This window comes from Protopterus annectens, chromosome 11.part0, assembly GCF_019279795.1.
Source record: "Protopterus annectens isolate FY-2018-M chromosome 11.part0, PAN1.0, whole genome shotgun sequence".
Taxonomy (NCBI): Eukaryota; Metazoa; Chordata; order Ceratodontiformes; family Protopteridae; genus Protopterus; species Protopterus annectens.
In genome coordinates this window covers 1059161265-1059181464 of record NC_056745.1, presented here as the reverse complement: position 1 = coordinate 1059181464, position 20200 = coordinate 1059161265, and the positions used below count along the sequence as shown (strand labels likewise).

At 35.5% G+C, this 20200-nt stretch overlaps 1 protein-coding gene across 1 annotated transcript in view; it reads right to left on the bottom strand.

Annotated features, from left to right (window-relative positions):
• The window catches only part of LOC122815693 (mucin-19-like), a gene marked incomplete in the record, with an annotated part of 520597 nt that overhangs the window by 224005 nt on the left and 276392 nt on the right, over window positions 1–20200 (bottom strand). Inside the window, 7 exon segments of the mRNA XM_044088393.1 lie at window positions 3632–3673; window positions 7327–7374; window positions 7975–7998; window positions 12411–12437; window positions 13414–13461; window positions 15224–15265; window positions 16932–16964. Coding sequence (XP_043944328.1) covers window positions 3632–3673; window positions 7327–7374; window positions 7975–7998; window positions 12411–12437; window positions 13414–13461; window positions 15224–15265; window positions 16932–16964 — 264 coding nt within the window.

Below are 20200 nucleotides of genomic sequence, written 5' to 3'. Positions count from 1 at the left end.
GGTAACAGGATGTATAAAACAATTAGAAGTGTGAATATATTTGCACTGGTTGTAGAGTTCTCAAGAGTTCTCAAGATGCCGACTTTCGGCAATTCGAACCCAGAACTCTTAGCCCGATGGCAGAAGCTCAATTTGGAAACTAGTTTTTCCTACATTCATATTTTAATTGAGCACTACGATAAAACTATCAGTGATTTAAAAGTAGACATCAAAACTTTACAGGATGACTTATCAAAGTTGCTACATACTGATCACTTGGACACCTTACAAAAAGCATATGATATCGTCTTTGGACATCAAATGTCTTCAAGACAAAAAGAGAAAGCTCGAAAGGGACTTTCATGATTTCAACAAATCTGAGGTGTTCTCATGGCCTAAGGATGATTCTTGTCATCGAACTGATTCGAATAGTAAGTCCGTCGGGACATTGGACAAACACCGTGCAGCTGACACGGGTGCCTCTTCCGTGATGACATCATCTCAAGGCGCCACTGAACGCCAACTCGATGACATTCCAGTTACCGATATACATGGCTCTTCAGCGGTTCCTCAGTCAAACTTGGTAGTGGTGGAAGCACAGGTTCATGCCAGTCGAGATATTGACACTGCTATTGTTGCAGGCATAGATACTCCCAATACCAAGAACCCTGATGTGCGGAAGAAACAACTTCCTATTGATTCTTTTGTCGTTCAAGCTGAAGACGAGTTGTTCGCTTTAGGGGATGGTATGTCATCTTTTCCCCTACCTTTCAGACTGTTCGGAACAAGAACTTGGTCGCCTCGGGGCAGAGCCCCCAAGAGGAAGAACACAGACGACAACTCTATATTTACCAAGAAGGTACAAAAAATAAAGACTTAAACGACTTTTTTTATGAATCAGCAATGACTGATAGTTTAGTAGTGAATATTTCTAACTATGTTCTAGATGCCAATGAACTAGCTGTTTTAAACAAAGGGTTGGGTTTTATCCCATCTAGCTGCAATGATATTATGGATATCATAGTGGATGTCAAACTTTTTACTAGAAACATAGCCTTGAAGATGGTTTTTGGGCAAAATGATGGTGTTGGTAATGAGAATTTTACATTATTTACGAAACCATCTGCTTTTATTCCACAGCAACATCCATTGTTAGATGCTTTTGAACAAGCTGTTGAGAGGGATTTGTTCGAGCTACATAATAACAAGAATGCCAAATGTCAGTTTTTTAATTTAACATGCAGAGAGAAAGAAGCTCTCGATAGTTTAAGACACAATGAGGCCATTGTCATTAGACAAGCCGATAAAGGCGGCGCCATCGTTGTCATGGATAGCTTGCATTACTCAAATAAAATGGAGACCATGCTGTCAGATGATGGAACATATTTGCAGATATCCAATTATGATCTCAATAAATTAATCAAAGGTGTACATGCCAATCTATATGATCTGTTATTAACAAACACCATTGATAGAGACCTCTATACATACTTTGTAATTGAGAACCCCCTTGTTCCTTCATTCAGGGGTCTTCGCAAGATCCATAAGAACGAATTGGATCCACCTATGCGACCTATAGTATCCAGCCGTGGCTGGTTGACTGAACCCTCTTCCATATATCTTGATAAGACATTGAAACCAGTTATTAATGATGTCCAACATGTTCTTAAGGACACTACTAACTTTCTTAATAATTTGGCAACATATAGTTCCTCCTCTTTTAACAAAGATGACTTATTAGTGACTTTAGATGTGAAGTCTCTCTTCACATCCATTCCCAATACTACGGGCATGGATTTTGTTAGAAGTATATTAATGGATAACAATTTGTCTGAATATATGATACATAGACTTCTATCTCTTCTTGAAATTGTTCTTCTTAACAATGTCCTTTGTTACAAGGACAAATATTACTTACAAACTAAAGGCGTGGCAATGGGAACCCCATGTGCCAACGCCTATGCCAATTTGGTGTTGGCACATTGGGAGAGCCTATTTGTTTTGAATACAAATTCTGAATATATTGGTAACATAAAGTTCTACAACAGATTTGTGGATGATGTGTTTCTTTTGTGGGGAGGCACGAGTGAACAACTTTTGGCCTTTGTGTCACATCTCAATCATACTACTGATTTTTTAAGTTTTGATTGTGTTTATTCCCCCGATAGTATTGATTTCCTTGATGTTAAGGTCATTAAGGGCTCTCATGGCTTCGATACCGAACTCCACAGGAAGGCCTGTTGGAAGAACAACTTATTACATCGGGAGAGTATGCATCCCAAGCACATACATAGGAACATCGTCACCAATCAAACTGTTAGAGTATCTAAGCTAACATCTCAACTAACAGCATATTCCAAACATAAAGACAATTTGGCGAAGAACTTTCTAGCTAGGGGTTATGAGAAGAAGCATGTATATGATGCTATCTCAATGGGTGATCATCTTAGATCAGATGAAGGAGCACCCTTGATCAATAGACCCATGGGTTATTCTCAGTTTTCTTCAAACGTAAAAAGTAATACTGTCAACAGGATTGTTATTCCTTATACTAACAGGAACAATCACATTCTGGAAGTCTTTAATAAACATTGGGGTATTTTAATGATTGATGAGAAAATTAAATCTTTAGTTGATGTTAGACCTAGGGTGGCCTATAAGAATATGTCTTCACTGAATAGGTTGCTATGTTATGACAAGAGCCATTCGTACACACAATTGTCTCAGAAAATAGGTACATTCCCTTGCCATACTTGCAACCAGTGCAAATATATTCACACTTCTGATTGTTTTATACATCCTGTTACCAATATGAAATATTCATTTAAACATCATGCCACTTGTAGGTCCGTGAATTTAATATATGTAGCTGAGTGTCAACTATGTCACAAATTTTATGTTGGTATGACAACTAGGTCGCTTAGGGCGCGTATTAGGGAGCATATCTATGCCATCACAAGAAGCAACATTCTGAATGCTTTGGCGAAACATGTAGTGGAACTTGGTGAGAGACACAGTTTTAAGTTTCAGGTTTTAGAATTGGTAGTGAAAAACAGCAGATTGGGTAATTTTAAAAATAAAACAGAAGAAAGAGAGGGTAAATGGATCCTTAAATTACAAGCCCACAGGTTTGGGCTTAATGACAGGTTTTCCATCAAACCTTTTCTAACATCCAGACCTCTTAAACATTGAGTTTAATTTATTTGTAACTAATGCTGATTCTTATATGCTTTGCATTGCTTGGCTGTTAAATATCAATTAAAGCTGTGATGTCATGATGCCTTTTGTATTTAGGGTGGGGTGGTTTTACTGCATTGTTGTCTGATGAAGCGTTGATGTGCAACGCGAAAGCGCTTACCTTACAGCAGTTTTTTTCCTTGTTTGGTTTGTTTTTACAATAAATACGAATTCTTGGATTTTTTACGAAGTTCTGGTGATATTTTGTCGAAGAACATGTTGCAATCCATGGTGCACTCATCGTTTTCTCTTTGATATATTGGACTGTTGGTGAGAGTGCTTTACCTGGCGGTATTTGTTTTTTTCTGCTACAAGTTTTATAATGTTTAAGAAACAGCAACAACAATTCATTTTTACATGTGCATTTCAACTCATTTTAAGACAATTTTTTAATTAAACAAAACAGAAAACAAACATAATGGCTTACTTGAAACTGGTGTAGTAGTAGTTGTTGTTGCTGTGAATCAAAACAACATGCCATGATTAGCTTCTTATAAATCACAGGGAATACATTTTACAAACATTTAGATGAGAAAAATACTGATACAAAGCATCTTTAGCATTGAAAGTGCAGGATTATCTGACATCTCCACCTTCACTAAATGTAAGGACACATTCAGCTTTAATAAAGGATTACCATTATATTGTGAATGCCAATAGTGCACTTAATGGTGAAATTCCATTCAAATAAAGGAAATATAGGTCTGTTTTAACTTTCCTTTCTTTAAAGCATGAGGAAAAAATTTCATTAATACAGAATGCAACAATGGTTTGTAAAAACACCTACATCAATTCATTTTTACATCTACTTTTCAACTCATTTTAAAACAATTGATTAATAGAAAAAACAACTTAATAACTTACTTGAAGTTGGAGTAGTAGTAGTTGTTGCTGTCAATCAAAACACATGCCATGATTAGCTTCTTATAAATGACAGGGAAATACATTTTACAAACATTTAGATAAGAAAAAATATTTACAAAAAGCAACATCAGCAGTGAAAGTACAGGATTATCTGCCATCTCCACCTTGACTAAAACAAGATACTACATTTAGTTTTAATAAAGATTTACCATTATATTCTGAATACCAATAGTGCACTTAATGGTAAAATTGCATTCACGTAAAGCAAATAAAGGTTTGTTTTAACTTTCCATTGTATAAAGCATGACTACAAACATTCATAAATACAGAATGCAATAACAATGGATTGTACAATTAAACTAATCTCATAGGTTCATAGGTTCATAGGTTAGTACTAGGCTATCAGCCCTAGGGCCTATACAAGCCTAGCCATAACAATTCCCTGAATATTTCTTCCCACATTATTTACTTTCCTGGACCCCTGTCTAGCAGGCGACTGACGTGATCCCTGGGGTGAATTTCCTTTCTCCCATCCAATCGTCAAGGTTCCTCTTGAAGAGGTCCAAAGAGGCACTCTGCTTGACATGTATGGGCAATCTATTCCAGAGTCTGGGGAGTCTCTGGGTCAGGAACCTATCCCTCCAACATGTTTTGTTTATTGTGATGACAAGGTTTAGATCCCTGGAGCGTGTAGCTCTGAGGGATTGGGATTTCTTTAAGTGTAGCATGTCCAACAGCTCTGGGTTTGACATGGCCTTGTATGTTAAGCAGAGATCGCCTCTGAGTAGACGATATGTGACAGAGTATAGCTGGAGTTTTTAAGGCGGTCAGCATAGGGCATCTGCTTTAGGCCTGTGATTCTTTTAGTGAGGTATTTCTGAGGCCTTTCCAGTTGTTGCAGATGTCTTGAGAGGTACATACCAAATGGGGCATTGTATTCTATAATGGGTCTAATGAGGGATGAGTACAGTGGGACAATGACCTCCTTTTTTCTGGATGAAAAGCCCTTCGTGATGAGGTGTGCCACATAGAAGGATTTCCTGACTGTTGTGGCGATGTGGTTATCGAAGGTGAGACCACTGTCCACCTGTGTCCCTAAGTCTCTTATCACACTTTCTGTGTTTAGTGTACTGCCACCTATATGGTAATTCATGGTTACATGTTTTTTCCCAAAGGGGATAACAATACATTTCTTGGCATTGAGCTTGAGCCCATGGCTCTGTCACCAAGCATCTGTTTCTGTAAGGCCCTTTTGTAGAGTATCCACATCATTTGGGGATTCAATAATGGCTCCCAGTTTGCAGTCATCTGCAAACTTTGTTAGCCAGAGTCCCTTAGTGTTGACCTGTACTTCAGAGAAGTAGATGCCAAACAAGAACGGCCCCAGGACTGAACCCTGAGGTACTCCACTTGTCACTTGTCTGGAGCTGGATTTGGAGTCGGCTACTTTTACAGTGTGGGTTCTATCAGTAAGCCATTTAGCAACCCATTGGGTGACATAGGGATCAATGCCCAACTTAGTAAGTTTATCTATGATTCCAGAGTGGGGGATGGTGTCAAAGGCCTTGGCAAGGTCTAGATAGGCTGTGTGGACCACCTTACCCTTGTCCATGGCTCTGGAGACTGATTCAAAGAAGTCAATCAGGTTCAGGAGACAAGATCGGCCCTTCACAAACCCAAACTGGGTGGGGTCCAGTGTTTGAAGGTTGCCAATGTCTTTGTTTATAAGTTCCATGATAATACGCTCCATGGCCTTGCAGATAAGGCTTGTCAGACTGATGGGACGGTAGTTTCCGGGATCCAGGGTGGATCCCCCCTTGTGGATTGGGATAACTATAGCTCTGCGCCACTCAGTGGGCATGAAACCTGAGGTGAGGCTATGATTAAACATGACACTTAGGTGAGGTGCCAGTTCATATTGTAGTTCATGTAGCACACAGCCTGGGATGTCATCTGGTCCCATGGATGCTGTATTCTTGGCTTTAGAGAGTGCGTTTTGTACCTGTGTGGCCGTTATTACTGGAATTTGGCAATCTTCCGGTATTGAGATGGGCCATTTAGGGGGTGAGAGTGGGGTGAAGTTGGCACTGAATCGATCTGCCAGGATATTGGCAATATTCTTCAGATCAGTATATTTAATGCCATTCTGTTTTAGCTCAGAGCAGATCTGAGCATTGCCATTTAGATTCTTGACATAATTATAGAATGCTTTGTGGTTGTCTTTGGAATTTTTGGCAATTTTATTTTCGTAACTAGCTTTGGAGGATTTTATGAGGCATCTCAGTTTCTTACTGAGGCTAGTAAGGGAGTTTTTTGCATCATGGGATTTTCCTCTTTTCTGCAAAAGTTTCTTCCTTATATTGTAAAGTTTGTTTATGGCAGGGGACCACCAGATTGGCTTCATTTTTTTGGATGAGAGCATTTTGGTTCTATTTGGGATGGCACGATTCATGCATGAGTGGATGTGCTCGTACAGTGCCGTAGTGTAGGATTCAGCAGTTGAACTTTCAGTTCCAGTCTGCATGGGTGTCATGAAGTTTGTCACTTCTGACTTGAGTAGCATGAAGTTGGCTCTGTTTACTCTGTTATCTGTACAAAATTTTGATCAGGTATTATTGGCATTAGTTTAACTGTCTTTCTTATAGGGCATCCTTAAAAGTCAAATAATTAGAGAGTTTGGTTATGTTCTACATACTGAAAACAAATGCTGACAATGTGATTTATTTTTCTTAGTCTCTTCCTTCCATGCAAACATGACTATTTTAAAGTATTGCAAATACATTGCCATACTAAGATATAAGGATAGTGGAAGAACAAGAAAAGAAATCTGCAAACATACATGTTGAAAAGCATGATATTCTCCCATTTTGCAAGTGCACACATTTAACAGAGACAGCTTTTTGAACAGAATATTCAATGCATTTTTCACCCATTCCTTTGATATCTATGAAGCTAGTTTTAGATCAGTGATAATCATTTCAGACTTAATGGTGGACACAACTGAGGAGACATTTGTTTGAAGTATTATGTAGTGCAGTTTAAGAGAAATGTTGTTCAAAGGAGGAAACTAGAAATTTGAACCCTATATTCTGGTGAAAATGTAATCTGAATCTTCATTAATGGCCAAATTAAATTGGTAGTGATGAAAAACACACAGTCACAATTTAAAAGCCACATATAGCTGAACACCAAATAGCAGTATGTTGATATATCTGTATAACTACACATAGTAAAATGCTGCATTACCTGTTGAGGTTGAAGGTGAAGTTGTAGTTGTTATCAGTGTGCTTGAAGCTGGAAAAGAAGGGCAGATTTCAATTTATACATCACTTCATACACAATGTTTCCTCTCAAAATACTAATTTTGATCATAATTTCTCTAAGAGGATACAGATGTGTAAAACAGGATTAAAAGGTGACCCTATTAAGAGGTGAATACAGCATAATTTATGGAGAATGAAGAAATATAATTTAGTCTAAAACCTGATTTCATAGAATTAATTGATGGCAACTCATACTTTCTTACAATAAAGGATAATGAAAGTGAAAGTTAAAGATGCTGGGGACCTTCGGCTCATTAAAGACATTATGTCAACCACATTCTTCAGCTGTAAAAGTATAATATATAACAGGTAGAACATATTTTCTCAGGATTCTGCATTCATTTCTTATTATGATGTAGGAGAACCAGACAGTATGATTAGAGCAAGCGGATATAACATAACCAATATTCCATTTTACTTCTTAAATCAAAATATTGGCTATTTAGGGCTAGCCATGCAACATTCATTTTCCCATATGTTATGCAGTTTAAAAAATATCTGTAAGTAATTTCTATCAAATAAAATTAAAGACATTCTTCCATAATTTGAAAAATAGTATTTTATAACTTACGTGATGTTGGAGTAGTAGTTATTACTGTGAGTGAAAAATGAAGGCTAAGATCAGCTTCTTAAAAAATCACAGCTAAGTACATATTGCAAATATTTAGGAAACAGCAGATATTGATAAAAGCAGGAAAAGCATTGCTCTAAGATATTTATATGCCACCTGTACCTGCACTATAATGTGATTCTACATTCAGTTTTAAGTAAAAATTGCCTTTGTATTTTTAAAATAAAAATGATTTTTAATAATAGGGGAAAATGTATCAAGGTATTACTTAAAAATAATAAATGTGTGACAGATTAAGACAGTTTTAAAATGCAATTATAATGGGTGATAAAAATGAGTACTCTATATGCAAAACAAATGTTATAAGATTTATAGAGTAACATATGGCAACACTGAGAACTTCTGCATTCCAAGAGATTTTCATATGAAGTAAAGTATAAATTATGTTTATAAGAATAAATAAGCTGTGAAATTCAATTACATTTATTTGTACAACTAACTACAAATGGTGCTGAATCATTTGCAAAGATTTTGGTTAACAATATTTAGATATTTGAAGGTAGGATACCCTGATGATGCATTTAACCTCTGACATAGAGACTAGCATTGGTGAGATTTTTTATATGAAACAGGCTGACAAGTTTTAGAATTGCTGTTCTACACCAGAGGTCAAACCCTCGCTGGTTAGATCTGACCCTAGACTAATCACTCTGGATATTCAAATTCCGTCCCACCCCCAATCAAGGAAACCACCATGAAAAACTTTTCAAAAGAAAACTTCACATTACTTAAGACTGAGGAGGAAAGGTTCACAACCCCCATGCTAAAGGACAATGCTGTCCAAGCTGCTGAATCCCTTACAAAGGCACTCTATGAGCACCTGCAAGAATGCATGGATCATGCTATCCTAAGGAAAATCAAGACTCACGCCTCCAAGAAAAGGAAACCAGTCTGGTGGACCCTTGCCATAAACAAGCTATACAATTGGAGGAAACTAGTGCAGAAAACAGTACAATCCCAAAAAGGAAAGACATCCCTGATTATTATCAGCAAGAAACTACGATCCCTCCTAAAATCATCCAAGGCTAGCGTCAAAAGAAAAATTGCCAAGGACTCCAAAGATTACCACAAAGTGTTCTTTAGCTATGTCTAGAACCTAAGTGGAAACTCTCAGATCTGCTCTGAGTTAGTGCAGAATGGCACAAAATACACTGAACCGACTGATATTGCCAACATTCTGGCAGACAGATTTAGTGCAAACTTCACCCCCCCTCACCCCCTAAAGGGCCCATAACCATACCAGAAGAATGTAGTGCCCTGGCTATCACTGGCACACAAGTTAAAACATCTCTATCCAAAGCCAAAAATACAGCTTCAATGGGACCAGACGGTGTCCCAGGCGGTATCTTACACGAGCTCCAAAATGAACTAAGCCCTCAGCTAAACACACTATTCAAACCTAGCCTCTCTACAGGCTAAGTACCCATAGAGTGGTGCACAGCAACAGTTATCCCACTCCACAAAGGTGGAGCCAGAATGGACCCCAGGAACTATCGCGCTATAAGCCTGACTAGCCTGGTCTGCAAGGCTATGAAGCGCATCATCATGGAATTCATTAACAGAGACATTGGGAACCTTCAAACATTGGACCCTACCCAGTTTGGCTTTGTTAAGAGCAGATCATGCCTCCTAAACATGGTGGACTTCTTTGACACAGTTACCAAGGCTTTAGACGAGGGAAAGGAGGTACACACAGCCTACCTAGACCTTGCAAAGAGTTTTAACACCTTTCCCCATTCTTGTATTATAGACAAGCTCACCAGCCTGAACATAAACCCCTGCATCAAGAGATGGGTTGCCAGTTGGCTCACAGATAGAACCCACACGGTGAGAGTTACAGGCTCTAGGTCCGACTCTAAACCGGTTACAATTGGTGTCCCCCAGGGCTCAGTCCTGGCACCCCTCCTGTTCAGTATATACTTCTCAGAGGTACAGGCAAGCACAGGAGGACTATGGCTGACCAAGTTTGCAGATGACTGCAAACTGGGGGCCATAACTGACTCTCCAGCTGATATAGACATCCTCCAGAAGGGTCTCACTGAGACAGATTACCTGGTGTCAAAATCATGGCCTCAAGCTAAATGCCGAAAAAGTGCATAGTCATCCCATTTGGAAAAAACAAAGTAACCGCAAACTACCACATATGTGGTAGTCCCCTAAATACAGAAAATGTAATAAGGGATTTGGGGACCCAAGTAGATAGTAATCTCTCTTTTGATAATAACATTGCCAAGGTGGTTAGAAAATCCTTCTATGTGGCCCACTGAATCCCAAAAGGGTTTGCATCTAGAACAAAAGAGGTTATCGTGCCCCTCTACTCATCACTCATCAGACCCAGCATAGAGTACAATGCCCCATTTGGGATGTACCTTACAAGACACCTGCAGCAGCTGGAAAGACCACAGAAGTACCTCAGCAAGAGGATTACTGGCCTCAGACATATGCCCTATGCAGCCTGACTGAAGAAACTCTAGAAGTACTCGGTTGAATACCACTTACTCAGAGGTGAACTCTGCCTGACATAAAAGGCCATGTCCAACCCAGAAATGATGGACATGCTCCACCTAAAAAAAACATATCCCCAAGAGCCACATGCTCTAGGGATCTAAACCTCACCACAATGATAAATAGGACGTGATGGAGGGATAGATTCCTGTCCCAGAGACTCCCCATTCTTTGGAACAGGATTCCAATCTATATTTGGCAGAGCCTCTCACTAACACTCTTCAAGAGAAACCTTGACGAGTGTATGGGAAACAGAAAATTTACCCAGGGGATCACTGCAGGGGCTTTGCTGGACCGAGGCACAGGGAACTAATCTAAGGGGGTGGCAAAAGCCAAAACATTCTGGCTAGGCTTATAGATACCCTTGGGCAGATAGCCTAGTACTTACCTATGAACCTATGAACCTATGATCTTCTCTGTCTCCTAAGCTGTTACCGTGCCTAAGGTAAACAGAAATTCAATCTGAATCTTCATTATAAAATAATTAAACCGTGAACACATGAAAACAATTCTGGAAACATAAACATTAGGAAGCAGGCCCACATCATACTTTGCAGGAAATATTTGCTATAAATGAAATAGCAATTTTAGCATTGTGCTCATTATTCTTCAAGCCAATTGAAGTTTTCATTAGTGGGAAGGAGGATGTAGTTGAATAGAGATGTGACTAAAGCAATAGGTGCTCCAATTAATTGAGATGATAAGCAGAAGCAGGCTGTATAAATGGTAACAGACTCTTACGAAGGAAATGTGAGGTGAATCTTCATTATGAATTAATTAAACCGTGGATATATGAAAATAAATCTGACAACATAAATATTAGGAATCAGGCCCCAGTTATACTCTGCAGACCATATTTGTTAAGAATAATATAGCAATTTTAGCATTGTCCACATTATTCTTCAAGCAAATTCTTCAAGTTAATTGAAGTTTTCATTAGTAGGAAGGAGGGTGTAGTTGAATAGACATGTGACTAAAGCAATAGGTGCTCCAATTAATGGAGATGATAAGTATAAGCAGGCTTTATAAATGGACTCTTCTGAAGGAAATGTGAGGTTAATCTTCATGGATGACCAAATTAGAGATTAGAGAAAAATAGACAGTACATATTGTTAACTGTAAAACTATCCAAACGTCATTGCCTTAGAGTTGTCTTGATAATGATGCAACTCTATGACTGAAAAGTAGTAAACTCATGCGTTACCTGTTGAGGTGGAAGGTGTAGTTGTGGTTAAAGTGCTTGAAGTTAGGAAAGAAACATCTCCATGAAACTTTCATGTCATTCATGATGTTTTTTGGTGATATTAATTTTAACATAATTTTTCTAAAAACATAAAGGTACATAAAAACTAGAAACAGCTATGACTATTAAGTGGTAAATCTAGCAAAATCTCAGAAATGTGAATAAATAATACATGGTATAAAAATCTAGTGTAAAAGAAATAGTAAATGCTCATCTCATTTCCTCTTATGAAAGAATACCGGAAGCTATTATACTTAGCTCTAATACATATTAGAAAAAGTCATCAAGCTCAAATTGCACTATTGCATATTAAAGATATTCTGTACCCCACATTTAGGCACACATCTGTAATACGTGTAAACTAGTCCATTTCTTCTCATCCTTTTAGGATTCATTAGGGAACAAATTATAAAGATATGAATGCAAAAGGCTTTGAAGAATTGAATAGCACATAAAATGTTCTCTTTTGCCCTCTTTACATTTTGCTGTTTGTTCCTAGACAAGAAAACTGCAGTTTACCACACATATTTTAGTATTTAAAAACACCTACATCAATTCATTTTTACATATGCATTTCAACTCATTTTAAAACAACTGATTAATGGAAAAAAAAAACTTAATAACTTACTTGAAGTTGGAGTAGTAGTTGTTGTTGCTGTCAGTCAAAACAACATACCTTGATTAACTTCTTATAAATGACAGGGAAATACATTTTACAAACATTTAGATGAGAAAATATATTTATTAAAAGCATCATCAGCATTGAAAGTGCAGGCTTATCTGCCATCTCCACCTTCACTAAAATGTGCTACTATATTTAGTTTTATAAAAGGCTTACCATTATATTCTGAATGCCAATAGAGCACTTAATGGTGAAATTCCATTCACGTACAGCAAATATGTTTGTTTTAACTTTCCATTGTATAAAGCATGAGTACAAACATTCATAAATATGGAATGCAACAACAATGGGTTGTACAATTAAACTAACCTTGTGCTCTGTGATCTGTGCAAAATTTGATCAGGTATTATTGGTATAACTTAAACTGTCATTCTCAGAGTGTAACCTTAAAAGTCTAATAATTAGACAGTTTGATGATGTTCTACATATCGAAAACAAATGTCGACAATGTGATTTATTTTTCTTAGTCTCTTCCTTCCATGCAAACATGACTATTTAAAAGTATTGCAAATACATTGCCATAATAAGATTTAAGGACAGTGGATGAACAGCAAAGGAAATCTCCAAGCATACATGTTAAAAAACATGCAATTCTCCCATTTTGCAACTGCACACATTTAACAGAAACAGTTTTTTTAACAGAAAATTCAATGCATTTTTCATCCAATCCTTTGATATCTATGAAGCTAGTTTTAGATCAGTGATAATCATTTCACACTTAATGGTGGGCACAACTGAGGAGAGATCTGTTTGAAGCATTATGCAATACATCGTGTAATACATGTAATACGTGCACATGAAATGTAATCAGAATCTTCATTAATGGCCAAATTAAATTGGTAGCGATGAAAAACACACAGTCACAATTTAAAAGCCACATATAGCTGAACACCAAATAGCAGTATGTTGATATATTTGTATAACTACACATAGTAAAATGCTGCATTACCTGTTGAGGTTGAAGGTGAAGTTGTAGTTGTTATCAGTGTGCTTGAAGCTGGAAAAGAAGGGCAGATTTCAATTTATACATCACTTCATACACAATGTTTCCTCTCAAAATACTAATTTTGATCATAATTTCTCTAAGAGGATACAGATGTGTAAAACAGGATTAAAAGTTGACCCTATTAAGAGGTGAATACAGCATAATTTATGGAGAATGAAGAAATATAATTTAGTCTAAAACCTGATTTCATAGAATTAATTGATGGCAACTCATACTTTCTTACAATAAAGGATAATGAAAGTGAAAGTTAAAAATGCTGGGGACCTTCGGCTTATTAAAGACATTATGTCAACCACATTCTTCAGCTGTAAAAGTATAATATACAACAGGTAGAATATATTTTCTCAGGATTCTGGCATTCATTTTTTATTATGATGTAGGAGAACCACACAGTATGATTAGAGCATGTGGATATAACATAACCAATATTCCATTTTACTTCTTACATCAAAATATTGGCTATTTAGGTCTAGCCATGCAACATTCATTTTCCCATATGTTATACAGCTTAAAAAAGATCTATAGGTATTTTCTATCAAATAAAATTGAAGACATTCTTCTATAATTTGAAAAAACAGCATTTTATAACTTGATTTTGGAGTAGTAGTTGTTTTTACTGTGAGTGAAAAATGAAGGCTAAGATCAGCTTCTTAAAAAATCACAGCTAAATGCATATGACAAATATTTAGGAGATAGCAGATATTAATAAAAGCAGCAAAAGCATTGCTCTCAGGTATTTATATGCCACCTGTACCTGCACTATAATGTGATTCTACATTCAGTTTTAAGTAAAGATTGCCTTTGTATTTTTAAAATAAAAATGATTTTTAACAATAGGGGAAAATGTATCAAGGTATTACTTAAAAATAATAAATGTGTGGCAGATTAAGGTATTTTTAAAATCTATTAGCAATTATAATGGGTGACAAAAATGAGTAATGTATATGAAAAACAAATGGTATAAGATTTCTAGAGTGGCAGATGGCAACATTGACAACTTCTGCATTCCAAGACTTTTTCATATGAAGTAAAGTATAAATTATGTTTATAAGAATAAATAAGCTGTGAAATTCAATTATATTTATTTGTACAACTAACTACAAATGGAGCTGAATCATTTACAAAGATTTTGGTCACCAATATTTAGATATTTGAAGGTAGGATTCCCTGATGGTTCTTTAACCTCTGACATAGAGACTAGTATCAGTGAGGTTTTTTATAGGAAACTGAGGCTGACAAGTGTTAGATCTGCTCATCTTCTCTGCCTCCTAAGCAGTTACCATGCCTAAGTTAAATGGAAATATAATCTGAAACTTCATTATGAAATAATTAAACCGTGAACACATGAAAACAAATCTGGAAACATAAATATTAGGAAGCAGGCCCCAGTTATACTTTGTAGAGCATATTTGTTAAAAATGAAATAGCAATTTTAGCATTGTTCTCATTATTCTTCAAGCAGATTCTTCAGTTCAATTGAAGTTTTCATTATTGGGAAGGAGGGTGTAGTTAAATAGACATGTGACTAAAGCAATAGGTGCTCCAATTAATGAAAATGATAAGTAGAAACAGGCTGTATAAATGGTAACGGACTCTTATGAAGGAAATGTGATATTAATCTTCATGAATGGCCAAATTAGACAGTAGAGAAAAATGCACAGTATATATTGTTAACTGTAAAACTATCCAAAAGTCATTGCCTTAGAGTTGTCTGTATGTTCACTAATTGAAAAGTAGTAAACTCATGCATTACCTGTTGAGGCGGAGGGTGTAGTTATTGTTAAAGTGCTTGAAGCTAGTTAGGAAAGAAACATTTCAATTTAACTTTCATGTCATTCATGATTGTTTTGGTGATATTAATTTTTAACATAATTTTTCTAAAAACATAAAGGTACATAAAAAACAGAAAGAGGTATGACTATTAAGTGGTAACTCTAACAAATTCTCAGAAGCGTGACTATATAATACATGGTATGAAAATCTAGAGTAAAAGCAACAGTAAATGCTCATCTCACATTTCTGTTATGAAAGAATACTGGAGGCTACTATACTTTGTTCTAATGCATATTAGAAGAAGGCATCAAGCTCAAATTGCACTATTGCATATTAAAGATATTCTGTACCCAACATTTAGGCATACATCTGCATTATGTGCAAACTATTCCATTTCTTCTTATCCCTTTAATATTCATTAGGGAGCAAATTATAAAGATACAAATGCAAAAAGGCTTTGAACAATTGAATAACACATGCAATATTCTCTTTTGCCCTCTTTACCTTTTGCTATTCTTTCCCAGACAAGAAAACTACAGTTTACCACATATTTTTTAGTGTTTAAAAAAACACTTACATCAATTCATTTTTACATCTACATTTCAACTCATTTTAAGACAATTTATTAATACAAAAAAAAACTTAATAACTTACTTGAAGTTGGAGTAGTAGTAGTTGTTGCTGTTAATCAAAACAACATGCCATGATTAGCTTCTTGTAAATGACAGGGAAATACATTTTACAAAAATTTAGATGAGAAAAAATGTTTATAGAAAGGATCATCAGCATTGAAAGTACACCATTATCTGCCATCACCACCCTCACAAAAACATGATGCTAATGATGCTTTCTATAAATATTTTTTCATCTAAATGTTTGCAAAATATATTTCCCTGTCATTTATAAACATTTAGATGAGAAAAAATATTTATAAAAAAGCATCATTAGCTTTGAAAGGACAGGATTACCTGCCATCTCCACCTTCACTAAAATGTGATGCTACATTTAGTTTTAATAAAGGTTTACCACACAGTACATATTGTTAACTTCAAAATTATCCAAAAGTCATCTCCTTAGAGTTGTATGGATGTTCTTTTTCCCATATGTTATAGAGCTTAAAAAAACATATAAGTATTTTCTATCAAATAAAATTGAAGAAATTATTCTATAATTTAAAAAAATGGTATTTTATAACTTACTTGATGTTGGAGTAATAGTTGTTGTTACTGTGAATGAAAAATGAAGGCTAAGGTCAGCTTCTTAAAAAGTGACAGCTAAGTGCATACTACAAATATTTAAAAGAGAGCAGATATTGATACAAGCAGCAAAAGCATTGCTCTCATGTATTTATATGTTCCCTGCACCTGTACAATAACGTGATTCTACATTGAGTTTTAAGTAAAGATCACCCTTGTATTTTTAAAATAAAAATTATGTTTAACAGTAGGGGAATATATCAAGGTATTACTTAAAAATCATAAATGTGTGATAGATTAAGACATTTTTGAAATGTATTAGCAATTATAATGTGTGATAAAATGAGTAATATATATGCAAAACAAATGTTATAAGATTTCTAGAGCACTGCTGCATAGTGTTTAAAACAGCTACATCAATTCATTTTTACATTATTTCAACTAATTTTATGACGATTTATTAATCAAAAAAAAAACAACATAATGACTTACTTGAAGTTGGAGTATTAGTAGTTGTTGTTGTTGCTGTCAACCAAAACAACATGCCATGATTAGCTTCTTATAAATGACAGGGAAATACATTTTATAAACATTTAAATGATAAAAAAATATTTATGCAAAGCATCATTCACATTGAAAGTACAGGAATATTTGCTCTTTCCACCTTCACTAAAACATGATGTTACATTAACTTTTAATAAAGGCTTACCATTATATTTTGAATGCCAATAGTGCACATAATTGTGAAATTCAATTAAAGTAAAGCAAATACAGGATTGTTTTTGCTTTCCATTGTATAAAATATGAGTCCAAAAATGTATAAATACAGAATGGAATAACAATAGGTTGTACAATTAAACTAATCACATGCTGAGTTATCTGTGCAAAATTTTGATAAGGTATTATTGGGTTAACTTAAGGTGTCATTCTGAGATGGTGTCCTTAAATCTTTTATTATCTGAAACAAATCCTGACAATTTAAGGAGTTCTTTTTCTCTTCCTGCCATGCAAATATGACTATGTTATAGTATCACATACACATTGCAGTAATAACAAATAAAATAAATCTGGAAACATACATGTAGTAAAGTATGCAGTTCTGCAAGTGCACACATTTAACACAGCCAGTTTCTTGAACAGAAAATTAGATGCATTTTTCACTCAGGCCTATTAAGGTGACCCTATTAAGATGTGAATACAGCATAATTTATAAAGGATGAAGAAATAAAATTTAGTGTTAAACCTGATTTCATAGAATTAATGTATGCCCCACTCACAGTTTCATCCAATAAACTGTAATGAATGTTAAAAACCCTGGAGACCTTATGCTAATTAATGAAATTCTGTCACCCACATCCATCTGTAGAGCTATAGTATATAAAAGGCAAAAGATATTTTCTCAAGCATTTGCCTTTCAGTTATTATTATGTTGTAGGAGAAAGAAGCAATATGAGTAAAACAATTGTATGTAACTGTAAATATTCCATGTCTCTTACTACTTCATTATTTTTGCTATTACAGTAAAGTCATGCAAAGTACTTTCTTGCACACTTGAAGCCATTTTCCCATTTTCTGTTTATGGAAAATAACTTGAAGTTGCAGTAGTAGCTGTTAATGTGAATAAAAAAATAATGGCTAAGGTTGGTATCTTATAAATGTTAGGTAAGTGCATTTTATAAACATTTAATTAAGAACAGCTACTGGTATAAACCCTCATTATCATTCATCACTGAATTTTACATACCACCAAAACCCTCGCTATAATTTGATTACACTTTCAGTTTTAATAATGGATTACCTTTGTATTCTGATACTTAAAATTATATTTAACAATAGGGTAAATACAACTTAACAATTTAAAAAATATTAAAACTGTCAAAGTTTATGACAATTTAGAAATGCACTGAAATGCACTGGTTATTGTAGTGAGTCAAGAATATGAGTAACATATGTGTGAAATTGTTGTTTCTTTCGGCTTATTAGAGGTTAGAGGTCACCACAGTGGAACTCCGGTCCGCTAATGTTTGGTAGTGGATTTTTATGTGCCGAGTTACCAGCCCTGATACACAACCTTCAATGAAGGCACGCCCATTCACACATGCCTCCACACAGAAGACGCTCTAGCTGAGAATCGAATGCAACAACGTCTTGCTGTGAGGCGACAACGCTACTGCAGCACCACTACATATGTGTGAAATAAATTGTATAATTTTTATAAAGCAGAGAATGCATAGATTTTTAAGTGCTGCATACAAAATCTTTTGCAAAACAAGTAGACTAGTGAATGCATTGATACAAATTAATAAACTGTGGAATTCAATAACTGTTGCTTGTATAACTAAACACAAATGTTGCTGGGTTACTTACACATATTTTGGTCATAAATCATTTAGATATTTTAAAGTGGCATTCTCAGAAGGTGTTTTTACATTTTGCATAAATATCAATGTGAATAATCTTGATATTAATGTGAGTAACCTTTTGTTTAATGATAAACTGGTACTGACAATTTGTAAATCTGCTTTTGGTCTTTGCCTACTAAGTATTCAACATGCCTAAGTTAAAGTGAAATGTGATCTGAATCATCATCATGAAATAATTACATTATGAGCACATGAAATAAAATCTGACAACATAAATAATGAGAAGCATGCACCTTTCAGATTTATATATTGCATGTATTTTATATAGCATATTTCCTGTCAATGAAATGGCATTTTAGCAAGGTTCATGTTGTTAGTCATCTAAACAACTCTCAAATCAATGGCATTTCTCAAACTTAGAGGTGTCTGTACATGAGTAGCTTGATTAAAGCAACAGTTAACTCTAGTTAACTGAAAAGACAAGTGAAAAAAAAAAGATGAGAGCTTTCTGATTCAATAAACAAGAAACTAAGAGGTCTAAAAAATCAAAAAAGAAAAATGATGGGGTCAGGATAGCCTCCCAGGCTATGGACAATCAGATGGCCTTCTACATCTGTATCAGGAACTTTAAAGGTAATAGTCAGCTGTCTGCAGAAGTCGTGGTAAATGGGACAACCTTCACTGACCAAGATGACATAGCAAAGCTACTGCCCAATAAATGTATCTTTTTTCCCCACTCCCCTCCACTACTCCCTGTGAAATCCATTCTAGCACATCCCCAACTAGCAACAAGTACCAAGACCTAGAGGCACTTGTTAAGGCCAAAAAAATTACTTCAGTGAGACCCAACAATATCCCTGGTTAGTTCATAAATAGACTAAAATCAGAATCTAGCAGGACTATGTGAGGTATTCTTCAACAACAGCTTCTAAACATTTTATGCACCAGGTGAATGGAGGTTAGCAACAGTCATCCCTCTTCATAAGGGTGGATCATCAACTGACCGACTGCATGGTGCTAGCTGCCATCCCCTCCATATGATTAAGTCTCTTCCCTATGGGGAGTTAGTTAGGGTACACAGAATCTGCAATAATAAAATAGATCTATATAAGGAAGTCTGTGAAACATTGCTTATGTTTCTTTGTAAGGGGTATGATAGAGATATTATGATGGAAGCAGTGAGTAAGACTGTTGGAACATGCTTGAAGCAACAACAAGTGTATAAAAGTAAGGGAGAAATGGGTGAAAAGGATGGTGTAGATCAAATGTTTGTTGTCACAACTTATAATATTTTGAGTGAAAAAATCTGCAAATTGATTGAATATTATTGGACTTTTTTAAAGAAAGATAAGTTAAATAAAATAATTTGCAGTAAGCCATCTATCTCTTACAGAAGGA